We start from the raw sequence: 21,127 nt of genomic DNA, 5'->3' as shown, positions 1-21,127 counted from the left end.
AAAAAGTCATGCAGGTTTGAAATGAAATGAGTACATTGATTCTCTGAACTATTTTTAATAAATACCTTCTATGACAGGACAACAATAACATGTTGAACATTACAAGATGTCTATGGATCAGAAATGATGATCTTCTGCGATCTTAATTTTTCCTCTTCCATCTTTCCACAGAGAAAGTGTGACCAGTACTGGCCTCTGGAGAATCAGGAAGAGTATGGATTTATTCTGGTAACTGTGAAGCACACAAAAGTCCTGGCTCACTACACCCAAAGAACGTTCACCATCAGAAACACCAGCATAAAGAAGGCAAGGACCGATTTGTTTTACTACTTCAAAATTTGACACTAACTATTGATTGCTCATCGATGATGTTTACTTGGAATCTTCCCCGTGTCTATCTCACAGGGTTCTCAGAAGGCCCGTGTTAATGAAAGAACAGTAATACAATACCACTACACACAGTGGCCTGATATGGGTGTACCTGAGTACGTTCTGCCTGTGTTATCATTCGTCAAGAAGTCATCTAGAGACAGAACCGATGATATGGGTCCAATGATCGTACACTGCAGGTTATTCACTAAACCTATTGTACTGATGGTCTTCCATTGTATTAACTACACTAAAGACTGTGGTAAAATGAATTTTTGTGTGTTTTTTTTGTGTGTTTAGTGCTGGTGTAGGACGAACCGGAACCTACATTGTGCTGGAAAGCATGTTGAAGCAAATTCAAGAAGAAGGCACAGTTAACATTCTGGGCTTCCTCAAGCAAATTCGTACACAGCGCAACTATCTAGTTCAAACAGAGGTGAGCACAGTTCATTTTGGTCTGCTTGAATTAAGAATTGTACAAGATAATACATACAGCCACTAGAAAAAGAGAGACCATTTCAAACTTCGTTTTATCAGCTTTTCTATGTGTATTGTGTCAATTTCGATCCAGTGTCTGTTGAATTTCGATAAAATGAAACCTCAGGAGTGACAAAGTCATTCAACACCGGAGCCGCGCAGCGTCACGTCTAGGACAATTTGTTATTAGTTTTTCTGTATTAATGCAGTGTTTTTCCATTACTTCCGAACAGATAAATGCCGCTTACGGCAAAGCCAGTTATTCATTAAAGAGGATTTAAGTCGCAGAATGACGGCCGACGTGTGTACACTTGTATAAAACAGTATGTTCATTTTTAAAAACAATGGCTCTGCGCTTCTGCGTCTGGTTTGCGACCCCCTTTAGTCTTTCTTCTGCTGGCTAAAAATAGTCCCTGATTAACCTTAAACTGCAACAGAATGTTTCACTAAGGGTAGTTGCTAAGAGTGAAACACAGAATCGATCTGTGAAGCGGTCATAGCGTTATTGTGAATAAAGCACAGGATAAAGGACTGGAACTAACCGTTTTATAAAATGAATTAATATTTGAGGTTATTTTATATTTTATACTTAAAGAATAGAATGAGCAACTTGGACAGTTGGATTTAAAATTGCTAAAATATATATATATATATATATAAATGATACAGCATACTGTAGCACAAACATGAGACCCACAACTCTAGTGTTACCCATGTGCTGTTTACTATTTTCATAAAGGAACACTGCTGAGATGTTTCCATCTCAAACCCACTCACTGTGCTGTTCTTACAGGAGCAGTACATTTTTACCCATGATGCTCTAGTAGAGGCCATTTTGAGTAAAGATACAGAGGTGCCATCAAGCCACATTCATCGATATGTTAATGACCTCCTGACACCAGGACCCTCGGGCAGGACGCGCCTGGAAAAACAATTCAAAGTAAGCCCAATAAATTCTGCCTTTGGTTTCAGAGTTTTGAATACATACATCGACGCACGGCTAGAAGTGTTTTATTATTTGTCATGAAAAAAATTACTGGAGTAGCACAAAGGTTATTGGTTACACAAAATGTAAAATTTGCGAGATGGTTTGGATAAAAACGTCTGCCAAATGAATGAATGTGAATGAAATGTCTATGATGCGATTGCAGTTGGTGTGCCAGATGAATGCCAAACAAACCGATTATTCCAGTGCTCTGAGAGAATGCAACCGTGTGAAAAACAGGAGCTGCTCGCTTTTACCTGGTGGGTTCACAGACCTAATGCTTATGACACAATGTAAATGGCCAACAAATAAGGCTTGTTACTTGTTTTAAGACTATGGAAAGTACCCATCATTGTTAATTGTTTAACATTGTTGGTATAACGGCAGTTTGTTTGTGTGTGTTTTTTTTGCAGTGGAGAAAACCAGAGTGTGTCTGTCCACATCAGTAGGAGACCCATCAGACTACATCAATGCCTCATATGTCATGGTGATATAACTGCATATTCAATACTTCCTATGAAATTACACGTTACACAATTTAAGACTCATTCATCTGTTTGGATCAGGGTTACCAGCAAAGCAATGAGTATATCATTACCCAGAATCCTTTGCTCAGCACAGTAAAGGATTTTTGGCGGATGGTGTGGGATCACAACGGCGGGGTCATTGTATCATTAACAGACACAAGTTGTACGGTTAGTACCGTTGTGTCTGCCTTTGTTGATAGTTTACTTCCTATATTCATATGCGCTCATTCATATCTCTTTCTTTCACAGTTTCGTTCTCAGACGGACAACAGTGAGCCAATCGTATTCTGGCCTGTGAGAGATCAGCCAATCATCTACGAGACGTTCTCTGTAACATTGAGAGGGGAGAGTCAAGTGTGTCTGTCAAATGAAGATATGTTGATAGTGCAGGATTACATCTTGGAGGCTACGCAGGTAACAGCTACCATAATAATATTATTAGCTGATCAGGTTTAGGACTATTATTAGCAACAGAAATAGGATCAACGACTGAGATTTTATCCATAAGGCACAGAGAGGAAAGTATCATACGGAGGCTGAGATGGAGAGATTATTTTATGTGAATGTGAGTGCGTCATTTCAGCAGATTTATTCAGAAAACATAAACGCGGGCATCTGTTTGCGACGTTGATTTACACCATAGCAGAAATTATTCGATAGAGCAAATGGATTCTGACGAAAAGCGAGAATAGAGTTAAACAACAGCCGTCATCAACACATGTTGCATCTTGCATAACACAGAGCCATCTGACTGTGCAGGAACTCTAAACCATACACACCTGCTAATAAACGTACGCATACATTCAGATCTCATCCGCTTTCTGTTTTCAGGATGACTATGTTCTAGAAGTAAGGCATTACCGGGTCCCGCACTGGCCCAATCCGGACAGTCCAATCAGGAGCGTCTTTGAGCTGATTAATATCGTCCAAAAAGAAGGCGTCTCCAAAGATGGACCCACGATCGTACACGATGAGTGAGTTGTCCGTGCACAACTATCTGTATATTGAAATTCTCTTAAAAAAAAAAAATTCTTATTCTGTGTTTTTATCTTCGTTTCCATTACAAATATCCAAAATTCTTAAATCAAGATACATTGTCGTGAGAGAAAAATTTAGATAATTTCTGAAAGCAAACCTAAATATGAAAAATATGCTTTATTTTTCTAACCCCATTGGTAGATATTTAAACTTGACATTTTTTATTAAATTGAACTTTCTTACCCCACTGGGGTATATATTTATATTTATTATATTTTATCAATTTTTAATCGATCAATTTGAATTAAAAACAAAGTTTTTCTTTTTCCTCGGGTAAATGTATCTTGATTTAAAAGTGTTTAGATATTTAAACTCTGAATTCCTTTGTAATCTATAACACCCACAACAGTTGCTGTGCTTTTTCATGCTAATCATTGGATCAAAGGGATTTTTCTTCATTCTCAAAGTAATTTAATTACAGTTGGTTATGTACTTTGCATTGCATACTGTATATACGGTTCTATATAGAGCATAACATTTAAAATCTTTAAACTTTACCCATAACCAGCTGTTAAACTAATTCAATTATCAAATTAAATGTTAAGTTTACCTTGACCACATGGACAATAGAACTAAAATGTGTTTAAGTTTTAAAACAATTACGTAATTTAATTTCGTCTGTATGATAGGTGATGCAGTTAATTTGTCATTTGTAATGAATTACTACTAACCAGACACTATTTGTACTAAAAACAGAACAAAAATGCTGATTACTGATTCGTCTACCGAAAGTGGAGTATTTTGAATTGAATTTAATACAATTAATTTACAATAAAATATTAATATAAAGTGAATATAAAATAAATTGTTATATTATATCCAAGCACAGACCAGAACCTCTTTATTTAAGCCATCAACTATGGCATTTTTTGTCAATCTGACAACTCCAGCAGTTTGATGTTAGCATGTTGTTAAGCTAAAATGATTCTGTTTGATGTTTTATGTTCATGTATATCCACAGATTTGGTGGCGTGACCGCCGGAACGTTCTGTGCACTGTCTACCCTCGTACAACAGCTCGAATCTGAGAACGTGGTGGATGTCTACATGATGGCCAAGATGATTAACCTCGCAAGACCTTCTGTCTTCACTGACATTGTGAGACCTCTTTCATATATAGTACAAGTCATTTCAATAAGTTCTTTCATTTATGCAAGTAAATCTTATATAGCGTTGGGGACGATATGAAGAAATATCATGAAAGCATATTATATAAATATTGATTCACACACACAAACAATTAAAAAATAAAGTGTGATGTATTCATTTGCTTGTCACAACTGAAGCCCCTATCCCGCTAGCTACTATACTTTACATTTGCTGGCAACCACAGTTAGAAATGAATAGATTATTAAAAGTTATTAAAATAAAAATGTTCTGAGGTGAAATTACTCAGTCGCAAGGGAAAATTAACATTCTGAGAGGTTTTGTGTGGTCAGGCTAAAAACATGTTCTTGTTTTTTTGTTGTTGGACAGGAACAGTACCAGTTCCTTTACAAAGCTATCCTGAGTTTGGTCGGCACCCAAGAAGACGAGCGAGCGCTACAGTCTTCCGACAACAACGGTACAGTCCCAGGAGACGCCTTGAGCACGGCCGAGAGTCTGGAATCGTTGGTGTAACCATAGTGATAAAGCCTCCACAGGAAAAAACACAGACTCTCCATCAAAGAATGCTCGTCTGATGTCCCCCAATCCATTTTTGATCTTTGAACTGACGGAGATTTTAAACGTGTGCCTTTCAACACAACTCCACATTTTTACTCCGGACCATTTGTCTTTCAAACTGCCACTTGTGCTAACGCTTTACTAACGTCTTTTACAGTCTTATATTTATTTGCTTAAAAGCTTGTTTAAAGATGTTTTTTGTTTGTTTATTATTAGTCTATTTTTGGTAGTTTCGAAGAATTTCAGCCACGCCCTTTTTCACACGACTATAAATGCAAAATAGCAAAAAAGTTCACGTGTCATTGGTGGTAAAAAATGTTCTAATCTGTAAATAATAATAATACTGCAGCATCCACGTCGATGGACCAAATTTCTATTTATGTCTAGTTTTTTATATTGTGCCTCACAGGCTCTAGTGCTTTACAGGATATGGCTGCGTTTTATTGTTGACACTTTTGAAATAATGGTTTCGATGTTTTGTACCGTCACTGCCGCATTATTTACTGACACTGTTTAGCTGTACGTAGCATTAAAAAAAGCACACGAATAAGAGTGATCTGTTTACTTACAAACTCAGCTGATCTGTTCGTCGATTCTTAGTTAAGGAGGATTATATTTGCACATTTTTAAATGATTAACACTGTACTATTTTCGTACCCGTCTTTAAATCTTATTTCAATAATATTCTCTGATTTTCATCCGCCCTGGGGACAGACTCATGCTGATTAGTCTCCAGACGCCTTCCGCTTGGCTCACGTGGGCTGATAATTCTTCAGCGAGTTTCTTTTGACTTTAGCTCAGATTCCCAAACTACCCAAGAGGTCGGATCTTTGAGTAATAATTATGCCGTCTCCTCCATCTGGCCCGCGAGGAAAACCGACGAACGCAAAACAAAGCGAGGTTTTCTTCAAAAGTCATTTGCCAAAGAGGGCTTTTGTTTTTCAATTAACTTTTACACGGCCCATCTCAAATTTGTCTTGGCTTAACGCGACGAGACCGACCGGGTCGCTTCTTATGGGGCCGTAAGCCATTGCTCAGCTCACTCTTAAACCTGGAGGAACATCTTCAAGAAACCGATTACAGTAAATCTGTGGCTTAGGTTTTGGTGACAAAGATGACAGCTACACAGAATTATGAAATAATCCTTTTGAAGAATTGCTTGTAATTATGCCCAAATTCTAATCCCTAATCTTAAAAGAAAAAGGTCACGCTCATTTGCAGACAATATATGGGTCAATGGCCAGACGCCGTCTTGAGTTGTTAGCTTCATTTGCATTTTTAACTTCTAATAATTACGGGACCCAATTATCCTCGGCTTGGTGGCCTACTTTACACTGACCAGTCAACAGAACAAATACGATCATTTTATGACCACCACTGGGCAGTCAACAGGGGGTGGGGGTCATTCATTTCTATCCGTGATGTCTGTTGTTAAATTAAGATTAACCAAACATTTCTTGATGGACTGCAAAACAATGCAAACAACAGGTGAGAACACGCAATATGATCTCTTAGAATGTGCTATTCATAAAAAGGTGCGTTGTTATAAAATACAGCAGGTTTGTTTTAATGAGGAAAACAAAAACAGATTAAAGATATTCAGCTGCTTTAAAACAATTTGCACATTGAAAAAATAACTTCCATATCAAAGCCTTTCAGTAGTATTCAGCACCAGAGAGAGCTATGATAACTGCTGGAGTACAACAGCATAATACTTAGGGATGAACATTTTTTGTTATTGCTCGTTTTAAAGATTTTAATACTGTTTTAGTTTTACGGCAATAAAACACGGACTGTGAAAGACGTTCATGTTTGACAGCACGCAGAAACTAAACCTAAAGCAACCGTACATCCTGACAACAACATGTACACGCTACCGATAATAAAATACTCGCTGCTGTTCACCACAACAACAATGATTAAAAGAACACGCATCATTTAACAAATGCCCACAATCCTCACTTGTTCAGTGTATTCAAGCCTAAACGCTTATAAAAGATCAAGATTACAAAAATACAACTTCTTTCATCACTTATTCACCCTCATGTCATTCAAAACATTCAAAAGTTGTATTTTGTGGAGCACAAAAGAAGATCTTTTGAGAAATCGATGCGGCCCAATGTTGTTTGGTTACCAACATTCTTCAAAATATCTTCCAAAGTCAGACAGGTTTGTAATGACATGACGGTGAATAAATGATGAAAGATCTTCGTTTGGGGTCAGTTATCCCGATAATGCTTTAACGTTCACTACCACAGATCAAGTAATAGATGTTACGGGCTATTTGTATACTACTGTGGGAGTTTTGTGTCTGGTGGCCGGTAAAACAGGCTTGTTGTGATCTCAGCGAGGTGTTTGAAGGCAGCAGGGGTTGGGTTACTCTGACACGGTGCTCTTGGTAACATACTGAAGACCTTCCTCCTGCAGTCTCTTCAGTACTAGACTGTAGATGTTCTTCGTCATCGGCACCACAAGCCCTTTGGTGGACAGCTCGCCTGTGGATGGTGAAAAGTGTTTTGATACATGAGAATTCGAATCCTAACATTTTCTGGTTGGCTTAATGTGCTCCTATAAATATGATGTATATTAAGCAGTACTGACCGTTGAGGACCATACGAGCTGCAATCGCTGCTGGGTAGCCCACAGTTTTGGCCATAGCTGAGAATCCATTGGGATCGCCGTAGACCACAAAGCTGATGTGTTTGGTCTCCAACTCGCCCGTGGGGTGCCTGATCCCTACATCGTTCCTCATGATGATCATATCACGCTCACCTTTAACTACACAAAAAAGCAAGATGCCAAGTACTGCATGTCAGACAGACTTCATTTCCAGTCGCCATAAAATCAAACCTACAACGACCTGGATGAGCCGGTCTCACATATATCATGCATTTTAAATCTCATTCATACTGTCATTACCGTATGCGAGTTTGGCCTCCAGGTGTTTTGCGACGGCTGCTAGGACGGTGTTGGCGTGGGGAACGGGTTCCTCGCTGAGCATTCCGAGCCTGATAAAATACATTCAGTCAATCATCTCCAACCAATACAGACAGCTAGGCTGTGAGATTACAGTATATGTATGTTAAGCTTTTTATTCTAATAAACTTCTGTCACACATTTTTCAAAGACAAAAGAAATGCCTGTAGGACATTTTGTAAGTATTAAGTATTTTGTAACATTGCTATGACATTTTCGCCCCTAGATATTTCTAGTCCCTTATCTCTAGGATTTTTCATTCTGATAACGTTGTCAACTGGTCAGCATGACGGTTGGTCATTAGGACATTATTGCGACATTCCGTCCACCTTCAACGTAACATTACTACGACGAATATGGAAATAACAAAGTTATGTTGCAGGAACGTTATTTGATGTTACAATGAATGCGTTTCAGATACGTCTTTACAACGTTCCTGCTAACTAGGTTTTACTATGTAGTAGAAATCAAAGATTTGATCAACAAACCACGTGACCTAAGGCATCACTTATACAGTTTAAACTGCAGACAAGTGTGAAAGTTGAATACTTAAGGTTAGTTTCTTCAAGCCATAGTTTTGTGTTGGCAAGTACAGCTTAATACAACACACACCTGCATTTTACATAATCGTATAGACCATTTAACAAATAAAACGTACTGTACAAGAAAGTCATCATTCAACTGTTAAACTATTAAACTGTTCCCTACCATCTGAGACTCTGCATTCTGAAGTCGTCCTTGTCTATCCGCTCATAAACAGCCTCTTCAAAAGCACTGTTGTTCACTGTGCTGGCCAATCCAATCTGCTTACACAAGAGCTCTTTCTGTGAGGAAGACAAGAGTACACCACCATATATAAGTCAGACGTATTAAAAAAGGTTAAAGAGAGAATAAATGTGTAAATTTGTTTCAATTCATATTTTATCGAGTTACGTAGGGCTGTCAAATGATGAATCAGAATTAACCGCATCCAGAATAAAAGTGTGTGTTTACATAATATATGTGTGTGTTCTGTGCATATTAATTGTGTATTTATAAAAACATGCACATACATTTAGAAAATATTGCCATGTATTTTATTTATATTTACCAATAATATATATCATACATAAATGTTTATTTATTTGCATATTTTATATTATTCATAATACATTTTGTATTTAGAAACACATGCATTTATTTATGTAAACACAAACTATTATTCTGGATGGGGTTAATCACGATTCAATCATTTGACCGCGCTAATGTTAAAACTGCTCATTCAACAGAATGAAATTAAGAGTGTACCCATGAAACAGGAGAAGCTGTGTGATCCAAAAGTGGACACGGCTCAGTGTTGATCAACCCCAATTTCACAAAGCCGCTCATCGCTGAAGAGAAGCCCTGCGGACACACACGACACATTAGTTTGTTCAGAGATCTGAGAAATGAGCCAGATTTCTACAGTTTGTTTAGCATAAACACCTTGAAGCGCAGAGTTCCCCGGATAAGCGTGTGAGCCGTCTCGATGCCATAAGGCTCGGCGTACTTGGTGCTGTCTCGGTTGGGGAATCCCTCCAGATTAAAACCGGGCAGGAAGTCCATCGGGTTTGTGACGTCCATGAGGGCGCCACCAGGGGGAATGCTAACAATCTGATTGGTGAAGGAAAGGTTTTACATGTTCAGAAAATCCTTCTGGATATTGCTTAAGATTGTGGTGATATTTTAACACGGGCCATCTCGTATCACCTGGTTGTCTTTCAGGTAAATGGCCGGACTGATTGTATTAAGCAGAACACCGTATGGACTCCAGCTAAACTTGTAACGCAGCGGGTTATCCGAGCATTCTGGAGCAGGAAGACCTCCACAAAAAGAGCTATAGGACTCCACCTGTAAAAGAAACAAAGAGCATCATGTGACCAAATGTTATTGAAAAGGATGTTCCACCCAACTGTTAAATAAGTGAAAATGAACATTCACTACGTCTATTAAGCTCTGTCATATGTCTTCCAGACGTCACTTGCGAGTCCACCAATGGTGCGACAGTATGTCACTCTTTCACAAATACCCATAAACACATCCAACTGGTAAACAAACATACGAGTGCACGCGTGCAATACCTACAGAGCAACCGTCTGCCTTGGCCTGATCGATGCACTGCATGGCCAACATGTGATCAATGCCAGGGTCCAGACCCATCTCATTTACGATGGTGATGCCAGCTTCCTGGGCACTAGGGGAGGTGACAGCCAATCATGGAGAAGCACATGTATAATGAGGTCAACCAATGGGATTTGAAAACAAATCATACAGAAATCGTAAACTCCATACCTGTCCTGAAGTTCTTTCATGTCTGGGCTCATGTAACTGGCCGTCACCATGTTCACCTTCATTTTAATGCAGTGTTTGGCTACTTGTGGATGAAATGCGTACGGTAACATGCTAGGTACAATGATGACAACAAAGAAAAATTATGCAACTGATTAACAGGAATTTTTGAAAATAAATACATGAATCTTTAGATGTTTACCTGATGACAATGTCATGGTCTTTGATCAGAGACTCGAGGTGACCCTCCTGGCTGGTGATGTCCAGCATCACAGCGATGGTGTTAGGATACGTGACTGCCATCTCTTCTGCCTGGTTTAAAAAATTGGAGGCTGCAAGGCAAAGTAGATCGCAATAAATTAGATATCATGACTGAACAAACTTAACAATTTATGAATATTTATGTACAAATGAATGAAGCATTCATCTCGACGAGTAAATATAAGGTTTTACTTTTGGTTAATTTGAGTTCATATTAAATTAATATATGACTCTTATTATAGTTCATATACAACTATATCAAGTACATCAAACCCAATGAGGAACGTAAAGGGTGATAATAATAATAATGATTTACGGCAAAAAAAAAAAAATCATGCAAGTAAATCCTGACAGTAGTGATATGTAGAGAGTAAGCAATTATTTAACAATATTTCAATAAACCGTTTAATGAATAACATGTTATTACTATTAATATGAAATAAATTATGTAAATATTGTACATTTATGTTAAATAGATAGTCCACCCAAAATGTTTAATTATGTTGTTTCTATGAGATAATTTCTTCTAAAAAAACACAATAGAGATGTTACTGGCTGACAGCTGCCGTCCTCATTCGGTGTATAGATGAAATAATGGAAACATTTACAATCAGCCTCATTTCTGAAACTTTCTCGTTTGTTTCACAGTAGAAAAAAGTAATGAAATGATTTTGGAACTGCTTAAGGGTGAATAAATTAAATCACAGAATTTCCATTTTTGGGTGAACCATCCCTTTAATTACCGTGTTATCCACCCTTAACGTATACAACCTTATTGTAAAGTGTTACTCGTGTTCAAGGCTTATTTATTTCATTACAAATTTAAGGACTGTGACTCCGATAACATAAAATTTATCAAATTTAGTAGTGCCGCATCCCAGACGGATTTTTTCACCACTCACCCACTGTGACCTGGGTACCAGCATCCCTGGTGAGATACTCGATAACTGGCCCAGACACATAGCCTGAGCCCAGCAAAAGCACTCGCTTCATTCCCGCTTTCTTCATGATCTGCTCGGATTCCCTGTGTGCCAGATGGTCCAGTTATTACCACGAACACACACACACATACACACACACACACACACACATACACGAAAACTCTCAAGAAAACAATCTGTGAAATCACCAAACATATCCTGTTGGATAGTGATCTTAAACCGATTGAAGAGGAAGCAAAATCCACTGAGATGGAGGAAGAAATAATCAATAAGGTCTAGTGGTCCAAAAATGATCCAAATCAAGTTTGTTTAAAGGTCCAGTGTGTCATTTTTTGGAGGGTCTACTGGCAGTACTACCGCAATATAACAAACATAACTATGTCTTCAGAGGTGTATAAGGACCTTAAATAATGAAGCGTTATGTTTTTATTACCTTAGAATGAGCCATTTCTAAATGGACAAACTGCTCTACAGGAGCACCTTTCATGAATGCGTTATCTCCTTCGACAAAGAAGCGAAAGCGCGACGTCATCTTTCGCCGTGTCAGCCACCATAGTGCTTTGAAAGGGAGCGGTTGACTGAGCCATTGCTTGCAATTCACACACTGAACCTTTAAGACAGATGAAGCGTTACGATTTATTTTAAGGTATATGGTCACAGATTGCACGTAACAAATGTAACATTTTGGGATAAGGAAGGAAAGATCTGATTCTAGATCAGTATGTTCTCCATTCAGAAGATAACCGACACAGTTTGTCGAGGCTGTTTTGCTCTGCGAGTCCCCCGGGAAACACATGTGATGCGACCACCCCCTGTCGCTCAGCCTAATTGGATCTGATGGTGCACATGAGCAAAAATGTAACCCGTGACCCCCCACCACCTGCATGCCTCATGTCTCAAAATACCACAAAACTAGAAAATCCACAAAATATAATTTAGAGGAAATGGGGAGATTTATTAACAATATTTGAGAGTCAAACGCGTTAGTTTAAAAAAAGACTTCAATGTCAAATGCAATTATTTAAATACAACAAAGTATAAGCCACAGAAAAGTGTGAATTGTTACCAGCTTTAATTGCCTATTCATTTTATAAATAAAACTAATTAGAGTCATTCATTATTGCTCAATAAAATGTTTATTAATCTGATCATCTTGGATTGGAGACAGATCTCTATCCAAGTCAAGAACAAATAAATCAAGCAGCGAGTCAACTGGAGGGTCTTCAAGCGTTCCATTGATTAAATGGAGGTCAATGTTGTGGGCGTCTCCAGTAAGTACAAAGACCATTATGGATACAAAATAAACTTGCAGTCTATGGTTTTGTCAGACTGTTTTTTTTTGCCCTTGAATGAGACCGAGACGGCACAAAGGCGCTCTATTGGAGTGTTTGGTGAAATGACTGTTGATAGCGCCGTGAATGGGCTGGCGTCAGAAGGGCATGAAAAGATTATTATTTCCATTGCGTGAAAGTGACTCAAATGATATAATCAATTAATCAGCGTGAAAAGATATCTGGAGCTTGAAAAGAGAAGCTCACCTTGGATAAGAATTGAACCTAAAATTTAAAGGGACAGGCGTATTGATTTTGTAAGGCATGCGGAAAATTCGAGGAATGAATAGAGGTGTGGGAGTGAGTTAGAGAGATGGTGTGTGAGAAAGAGACCGAGATGGTCTACCCACGAGAGAACGCTCTCAGCAGACATGAACTCGAGTCATGCAACGTGTTAGGCAGTGCAGAAGCAGCACAGCGACCACCCTGTGTCTTCCCAAAAAATACACAACTTCAAGTTAGAGAATACACGACCGGCGCACGAGACATCCTTCCCTCACGAGAAATATGATGTAGTCATTTACAGTACATTTAATGTTAATCTGGAGCTTAACCCGTGGAATGATCGAACCAAAGAAAACCGAGGGTGAACATTTATTTGGTGTATCAGGCAGTGTTCTGCATATCCGACACAAATACATTCGGAGTCTGAATTAATATACAGCAGCAGAAAAAATAAACGGTTTTCTGATTTCAAAATGTACTATAGGAATTAAAGGTATTTGTTTAGGTAAAGTGATCATTTTGTTTCATTCTGTGAACTACTGACAATATTGCATGCTATATTCCCCGCGGTACTTTCAAAAGTTCACCAAAAGCATTTTTTGTATACTTTTAAAGCTGAAAGAAATCAAGGCTAAAGTTTGTTTGGAGCTACAATATGCTGTAAGCATTGATGTGGTTTTACCTGTCAGTCAACCTTTGAAGAAATCTTCAGTAGGATCCTTATCGTGTCAGCATATCATCCGAAGCAACTTCACAAGTATTTTTAATAATAATGTATCACGGCCACTGCTCAGTTTTGTGGTTGACAACCCAAGCAAGCTATTGAAATCTATTGAAAGCCTTCTTGAAAGTTTCTTACCGTTTCTCTCTGAGTTTCTGAATGTATTCAAACTTGGGCGTCAACTTCCCGTTGGATGTAATAACAGCCTAGATCGAGATAAATAATGGAAATAATCAAACCGCTGCTACAAATAAAGTCTTTTAGATTTACATTCATGCGTTTGTCAGATGCTTTTATTCAAGCTATACATTCTGTTTGGTGCCATTACAAACGGTGAAACATCTCTTTACATGTGTACAAATAAATCAGCATTCCTATAACTCTGATTCAAGAAATCTCCAGCATTTTTTCCCACACATGTTTGAGTCTTCAGTGCAGATTTGTATCTGTCTGTGCATGTCCGGCTGTTTCGTAATCGAACTAAAAAACCTGTACAGTGCTTTTTACAATCTTAAAACAATCTGTATTATGTATGCAAGAATGACAATAACCTCTTGATAAACTTACGTCTCTAACTTGTGGAGAGAAGTCCTCTTCCTCCAGCGGTCTGGTGGCGTCTGACGGGAGCTGTTTGGAAAAGGTTTAAGCCGCTTTTATTTAACTCGTGCCACCGGCTATATCAGTGCCACGCTTAACCGGTTTAACTACAGGGACTCAAAACAGCGTCTTCCTCAATGAAAAACCTGCACATGTTCAAAGCAGTCCTCTCCCGGGCAAACCATCGTCCACAAGCTTTACAACAACACAAGATTCTGACTCACCACCTCGCTTTTGACATCTTACCATCTCCCAGATGTAAGGAAACAGCCGGTCCCCGAAATACTCAGTGGCTTCAATTGGCAGCTGAGCGGGCAGATTATCAATGGAACACATCAGAATGCCATTTCCTTCAACACTGAATGAAATATATATAGAAAAATCAAAGGACGTCTTTTTTGGGACATGACACACCAGAAGCGTTCAATTCAAATTGATTTCTATATCGCAAAATAGGGCTGTTCAAAAATTCATAGAGATTAATCACATCCAGTATAAAAGTTTGTGTTTACATAAAATTATATATAAACATTTCTTCATTTTTATAGTTTTCTTAAATATATACATGTATGCGTTTGTAAATACAACATATATTACATTTATGTACACACAAACTTTGTTTCTGGATGCCATTAATTGCGATTTACTTTGTGAAACAGCCCTATCACAAAGCAGTTTAACAGCTTAAATACATATTAGCACAGACACTGAAACATTACAAAAAAACAAGAAGCTATGAAATATAGAATACTTGGTATTATTCCAAATGAACTTTTTTATCATACCTTGGTGATACTAAATGTGAAAATAATCTGTAAGGAAGTGAAGGGGGAGAGAGAAGGGGAACAAGATCAGGACAGGACCATGAGCAGAGACTCGAACTCAGGTCGCCTAAAGTGCAAACGTGGCACATATGTTGGAGCGCTGCCCACAAGGCCATAAGCTCTGACATAATATGTGTTTTTAAACAGAAAGATGACTAAATTAATGACAACTACATCATATTTTAAGAAATGGAAGCACGTCAGAAATATCTGTCATTTCATCTGAAGGCTCATACCCACCTTAAGGCTTTGTGAGAGGACCATGTACAAAAAGGGGACTGGTTATCATATTAAATCAGGCATGCCATTCCAGCTCTACATGGAAATAGGCCAATGCTAAGTTGGCGCTGCTGTTGCTAGGGTAGTAGCCCACCTTCAAGTCTAGCTACAGCGTGGCTCTGTTCTTCCTTCAATACAAACCGATGAAATGTCTGGTGGTTTTGTCAACCACCAGACAAAAATGCATTTACAAGCCCTGCTAACAGAACGAGACGGAAGAAAACAGCATCACACCTGTCGTGATCGATATGTTGGTCTGCGTCATACATGCAGAAGGGTTTCTCAATAGTGGTGCACTCAGTCATGAACTCGATGGAGCCACTCGTGTCTGCCGAGATGTCACAGATGGCCAACAACCTGATGATCACAGATCAAGAGTGTGAAATGCTTAAAGGAATAGTTCGCCCATAAATTCTAATTCTATCATCATCTGAGTTTACATTTCTTTGTTGTGATGAACACAGAGAAAGACATTTGGCAGAATGCTTGTAGCCAAACAGTTCTTGGCCACCATCGACTACCATAGTAGGAAAAATTTAAATGGTAGTCAATAGTGCCCCAGACCGGTTTGCTTTCCTACATTCCTCAAAACATCTTCTTTTGATTTTTTGAACAGAACAAAGAAATTATTCCTTTTATGGTAGACAATGGTGCACAAGAACTGTTTGGTTACAAGTCATACACTGCAATAATAACTTCAGGTGCTCACTTGTGGGGAAGGGCGGGGCAGCCGTGATCAGGTGATGATGATGCTGATGTATTTTGTCTGATCAAACGCTGAGCGTCCAGACGTCGCAGCAGTCTGGGTGTGTGAGGGTCCCAGTATATTCCATTTATCAGACATGTTGTGTAAGGGGCCACCTGTGTAAACAAAACAAAGCTCCTGAAACACATCTCACACATTACATGCACGTCCAGTTACTTTTGTACACACATTTTTTAAATGATCTGGGAAAATGTGTCAGAAATGAACACTTATATTTGAGGAAGTTTCTTAAAAATGCAGTTTGTTTAACTAGGGCTAGTTCGTGTCAGATTATGGATTCACTGATAGCATCGTTTATTTAGTTTACTCAGTACTCACGGTCTTTCTGAAGTGTGACGTGTACAGTTCAGGATGGTATTCATACTCCAGGGGGTCATAGAGTCCATCGCTCTTTCTAATCAGGTGGTGATGTCTGCTGATCACTGTGCCGTATACTTTGCTTAAATCTGAAAAGCACGTGGGCATTTTTACAAAGACACCAAGATGTTATAGGGACAGTTCACCCACGAATGAAAATTCTGTCACCATTAACTCAGCTTCTTGTCATTTCAAACCTGTATACGTTTTTTTCTTCTTCTGCAGAACACAAAAGAAGACATTTTGAAAAGTGCTGGTGACCGAACCATGCCGGCACCCATTGGTTTTGTGTCTACAATAGAAGTCAATGGGTTCCGGCGTTGGTCAGTAACCAACATTCTTCAAAATATCTCCTTCTACGAGTTGCATGAGAAAGAAAGTCATTCATGTTTGACTTTGAAATGACAAGAGGCGGAGTTTTGGGTGAACTGTCCCTTTAAGAACTGTTAACATATCACTAAGTAAACTGTAAACTATCTGCACTGTACCTCCAGTCTCCGAGACTTCTTTGAGTTCTTGAGGTTCTACGTATTCACACGGGAGTTCGTTGAAAATGTCTTGGGCACCCTGCAGCAATATTGGAGAGGATATTTAAAGGGACAGTTCACCCAAAAATGAAGTGTGTTTTCATAATATAATTTGAATTCTGCTTATCTAAAATGATGCAATTTTCAACATGACCTTGTGAATCAATTGACACAAAACTAAAGCAAGAGACTGGTTAAACATTACAGCTGTGTTTGGATTTCTCACTTACCTTAGACACATTGCCTGTGCCAGTAAACACAAATGTAAGAGGACCTATGGACTTGGGCATCAGACCTAAGGAAATTTCATACCCACAATCCCTCACCGCCTGGATGGCCTGACTGACGTTTCTGTAGTTGTGTGCCATGCCAATGTGCTGTCACGTAAAAGACAATAAGTAAACCAAATATAAAAACATCTGTCATCATTGACTCACATTGTTCCAAAGCTGTATTTCTTGTGAGAACGATACAAGGAAACATTCTGAAGATTGCGTTTGTTCACTCTTTTTCATGCAATTGCAATGAATGGAAACTGAAGCTTTGAAAACTCAAGACGTCCTTATATTTCAGTCTGTTTTTCACACAATACTATAAAAGACTAGTAGCATTTATATATATAGTGCGTTGTAAGAAATCAAATGTACAAACCACACAGACCACTTCTAGAATACCTTTATGGTGTTTTTTGGCATCCTTGAAAGCTTCAGTCCTCATTCAAAGTAACTGTATAAAGTAGTCTTCAGAAAGCTCCTAAATGAAACTAGTAATCCAAATAGAGGTTCATATTCCAATTAACTGACCATAAAATTACTCGTGTAACGGCGCATGTACCAAATAAATAATGGATGAATAAACAAAACTAAATACCATAAATGGCGTGTGGTGTCCAAGAGCAAGAAAACGCAAGCCCAGACCGTGTAAAATGTTAATCATTCCTGAAATGACACAGAAGATGTGTAAACAATAAACACAAAGCGGGGAAACTCTGTAAACTTTAACCGAGGTGACAAACACAGTTTATACATCTTTATAAGTCCCATACCGGCAACACCAGCCCACTGTCCAAACGCTACAATTCTGAAGCCGTTGGGATCCACCATTTTCTCATAATCAATGAGTCGCACTTCCTAAAAAGGGAACGTCAGTGAAAATCTTGTACAAGCAGTTGAGTTATCTACTGATTCAATATTTCATAACGCTCACAACAGCAGAAAGAATTGCATTGGACCTATACTAGGTAGTTCCTGTTCACGTCTAAGTCTCTTAACATCTGTAGACATTTAACCTTTTTTAGAAGGTCGTCGAGAAGTCCCATGTTTGCATCCTGAGCTTTGATGGTGTGCGAGAAGAACGCGTAGGTTTTGCGGGGGTACAGCTTTTCTTCCGGCGGTCTTTTCACACCAACGATGAGAGACGCCTCTGAGATGTCCTCCTGGACAACAGCACCTGCCTTTTCATAGAACTGAAAATTAAAAAAAATGAGGAATCAATAGATTTACATTTTCGGTAGATTTATTTATTTATATACGACTATAGAAACCCAAAATGCGCTTGGGTATGAAAACCACCAGAACTGGTAATACAACATTTTTCACCAACAACTGGTCTGACAACCAGAAGGGGTCCAAAGACATTTTGTCTAGCAAACTTCTTTCTGTCTATTGAAACAGATGACATTTTGTTTGATGGTTTATAGAGTACTCACTCTGTCGTGGATGGCCCGTCTGTTGGAAGGCTGCACCAGCACCTTGTGCCCAGCGGCTGTGATCTCCCTCACGTGCCGTGGTGCCAGCGGCGCCCGTCTCTCCCACACGTTGACATCCTCACGTCTGATGGCTATGACATTGTGGTGATTCTGATGATGGTTATCTCTCTGACAGCGCACGCAGCCTCTAAGCCCTCTACCCTGGCTCCTCACGAGACGAAGCATGACCGAACAGGCTTCCAAAACACGCAATGTTAAAACTAGAACATACTTACTTTATAGTCACAATGACATTTCACACAAACACTTGAATGGATAATTCACCCAAGAATTGAAACTCCTTCATTGTTTATTTATCCTTATGTTATTCAAAATCTGTATATGCCTCTTTATTTTCTATATGTGGAACACAAAAGAAGATATTTTGAGAAATGTCTTGGTGGTTATGTGTCCATATCATGAAAGTCAAATGGGAGAAATGTGGTCTGGTTACCAACATTCTTTAAAAAATCGTTTGCGTTCTTCAGAAGGTAAAAACGTCATACAGATTCGTAATGACATGAGGGTAAATGATGACAGAATTTTCTCTTTCACCATCATTTTAATGCACTTTAACATCTGGTTTTGCAAAGGAAGGGACTGCTTTGAACCAAGTTGTCAGGTCAGTTTATTTTTATAGCGGTTTTCATATTAAAGGTACAGTTCACCCAAAAATGTATTGAAAATGAAATTCTGTCACCTTGTACTCACCCCCAAGTTGGTCTAAACCTGTATAAATGTTTTGCTCGACACAAAGGAAGATGTTCGAAAGAATATCAGTAAACAAACAGATCTCATCCCCCATTTACTGCCATAGTAGGGAAAATAAACACTACGGGAGTCAATAGGAGGATGAAACTATCTGAGGGTGAGTAAATGATGACAGATAATTTTTGGTTGGACTGTCCCTTTTAGTAATGTTTGAAAGCTTTACAGAAAACAATTATTAACAAGCAACAGTTTTACGGATAAAGCTAGTAAACATTTATTCTGTTATTATTTCACTTTCAATGGTGGCTGTCCTGCGTTTAAATATTCATGAAGTCTGGACACATCAGAAATGATTCCCGAAGACACACTTCCAGTGCAAATACTTAAGCACAAGACAAAAAATAACCTTAAACAATCACATGACGTCAGAAACTAGAAGAACTTCAGAAATGTGTCAGAGTCTTAAGATAAACGACGGGAGCGCGCACTGTCAGTAATAAACTTTCGAGCGAGTAAAATGTAAGCGCTTAATGCAAATGTGAACGTCCTGACGTCATACTGTTTGTATACTTTGCGTGTACGTGACTGATGAATGCGTGCGCATATTAGTTTCATTATTTACAATTTAGTGCTAAAAAAGACGCACGGGCTATTTTAGTATGACGCACGCGTGCTATGATTCTCGTGTTTGAGAGCAAAGCGTGTTTTATCTCGAGGCTTCCTCACCTACCTTTACCTTTAGATTTAAGAATGAGTTTCGTCGGACCCGTGACACAGGTCGCACTTCAACGTGGACTGAAGGTTTAAACTCTGCCCACGGCTCGTGCGTGTGACGGGGTCTCTGAATGTGAATGGCAGACGACTAACGGCACGGGATTGACCTGTTTTAGGACCACCGACAAATAAAAACGTGCTGGCTAGACCCATCCACGCGTTATAGACCACTGCACAACTATGTGTTTCTGCATTCCTGCGTCAGAGAAGAAATCTGAGCCGGGCTTTAATCCCACCAATCCGGTGTAGGGATGAGGATCGGCCTCCTTACGTATCCTTGTCGTAGCGTCGCGGGTTTATGAGGTAAAGTGAGGAAAACTCCCCTTTCTCTTCCTTTTCATTCGGTTGCTGTGAATGAAGGGATAGATGTTCATAAACGGTTTAGCACATTAAATCGCTGGAAATATTACGAGAAATCATGACGTGGAATTGCTCGTCGAATTTGCATCCGAAACGAGAACAAACTTGCAACATTGTGATGAGAGGATGTACAATTATTTGTTGAATTGCTTTATAATAGGTATAGTTTACCTTGAACGTCGGTGACCAAACATTTCCACATTTGACATCAAAACAAAGTTCGACTAGTGTGAGGGCAGGTTAACAGTAATACAAATAAAAATAAAGTCATTATGGCATATTATGCATTTTATTAGGCTTCGTCGTCTTTTGGAGCTGTTCACTTCTGTGGTGCTGAAATAATTTTAGTTGATGACTCCACCC

At 38.9% G+C, this 21,127-nt stretch overlaps 2 protein-coding genes across 7 annotated transcripts in view; one reads left to right on the top strand and one right to left on the bottom strand.

Moving 5' to 3' along the window:
- The window catches only part of ptprz1a (protein tyrosine phosphatase receptor type Z1a), a 42,777-nt gene extending 37,172 nt beyond the window's left edge, over positions 1-5,605 (top strand). Inside the window, exons 20-30 of one of the 2 annotated variants that reach the window (XM_079449746.1) lie at positions 172-306; positions 406-569; positions 670-805; positions 1,640-1,786; positions 1,998-2,091; positions 2,245-2,318; positions 2,398-2,526; positions 2,608-2,772; positions 3,190-3,332; positions 4,358-4,493; positions 4,872-5,605. In XM_079449746.1, the coding sequence (XP_079305872.1) occupies positions 172-306; positions 406-569; positions 670-805; positions 1,640-1,786; positions 1,998-2,091; positions 2,245-2,318; positions 2,398-2,526; positions 2,608-2,772; positions 3,190-3,332; positions 4,358-4,493; positions 4,872-5,015 (1,467 nt within the window). In that variant the 3' untranslated portion in view covers positions 5,016-5,605. The remainder of the gene's footprint in view (positions 1-171; positions 307-405; positions 570-669; positions 806-1,639; positions 1,787-1,997; positions 2,092-2,244; positions 2,319-2,397; positions 2,527-2,607; positions 2,773-3,189; positions 3,333-4,357; positions 4,494-4,871) is intronic. The other variant, XM_079449747.1, reaches the window with a different exon arrangement.
- Positions 5,606-6,605: 1,000 nt separating this feature from the next.
- aass (aminoadipate-semialdehyde synthase) lies at positions 6,606-20,648 on the bottom strand. Of its 5 annotated transcripts, none has more exons than XM_079449685.1 (25): positions 20,367-20,648; positions 18,881-19,116; positions 18,461-18,637; positions 18,218-18,302; positions 18,043-18,110; positions 17,403-17,549; positions 17,134-17,212; positions 16,607-16,734; positions 16,232-16,383; positions 15,757-15,879; positions 15,205-15,231; positions 14,666-14,777; positions 14,390-14,449; positions 13,961-14,028; positions 11,507-11,628; positions 10,546-10,675; positions 10,347-10,457; positions 10,140-10,248; positions 9,765-9,905; positions 9,501-9,668; positions 9,324-9,419; positions 8,745-8,860; positions 7,980-8,068; positions 7,662-7,838; positions 6,606-7,555 (listed from the first exon to the last, which is right to left on the bottom strand). In XM_079449685.1, exons 2-25 carry the CDS (start codon positions 19,103-19,105, stop codon positions 7,437-7,439), a joined length of 2,829 nt encoding a protein of 942 aa, XP_079305811.1. In that variant the 5' UTR covers positions 19,106-19,116; positions 20,367-20,648; the 3' UTR covers positions 6,606-7,436. The 5 variants fall into 5 exon arrangements, with proteins under 5 accessions (XP_079305811.1, XP_079305812.1, XP_079305813.1 ...); XM_079449686.1 differs by having other exon boundaries at positions 20,361-20,610; XM_079449687.1 differs by lacking the exon at positions 15,205-15,231 and having other exon boundaries at positions 20,361-20,604.
- Positions 20,649-21,127: the final 479 nt, after the last annotated feature.

This window comes from Barbatula barbatula (assembly GCF_947034865.1).
Source record: "Barbatula barbatula genome assembly, chromosome: 25".
NCBI classification, from domain to species: Eukaryota; Metazoa; Chordata; class Actinopteri; order Cypriniformes; family Nemacheilidae; genus Barbatula; species Barbatula barbatula.
The sequence above is the reverse complement of the archived record's forward strand: the minus strand, read 5'-3'. Positions and strand labels throughout refer to the sequence as shown.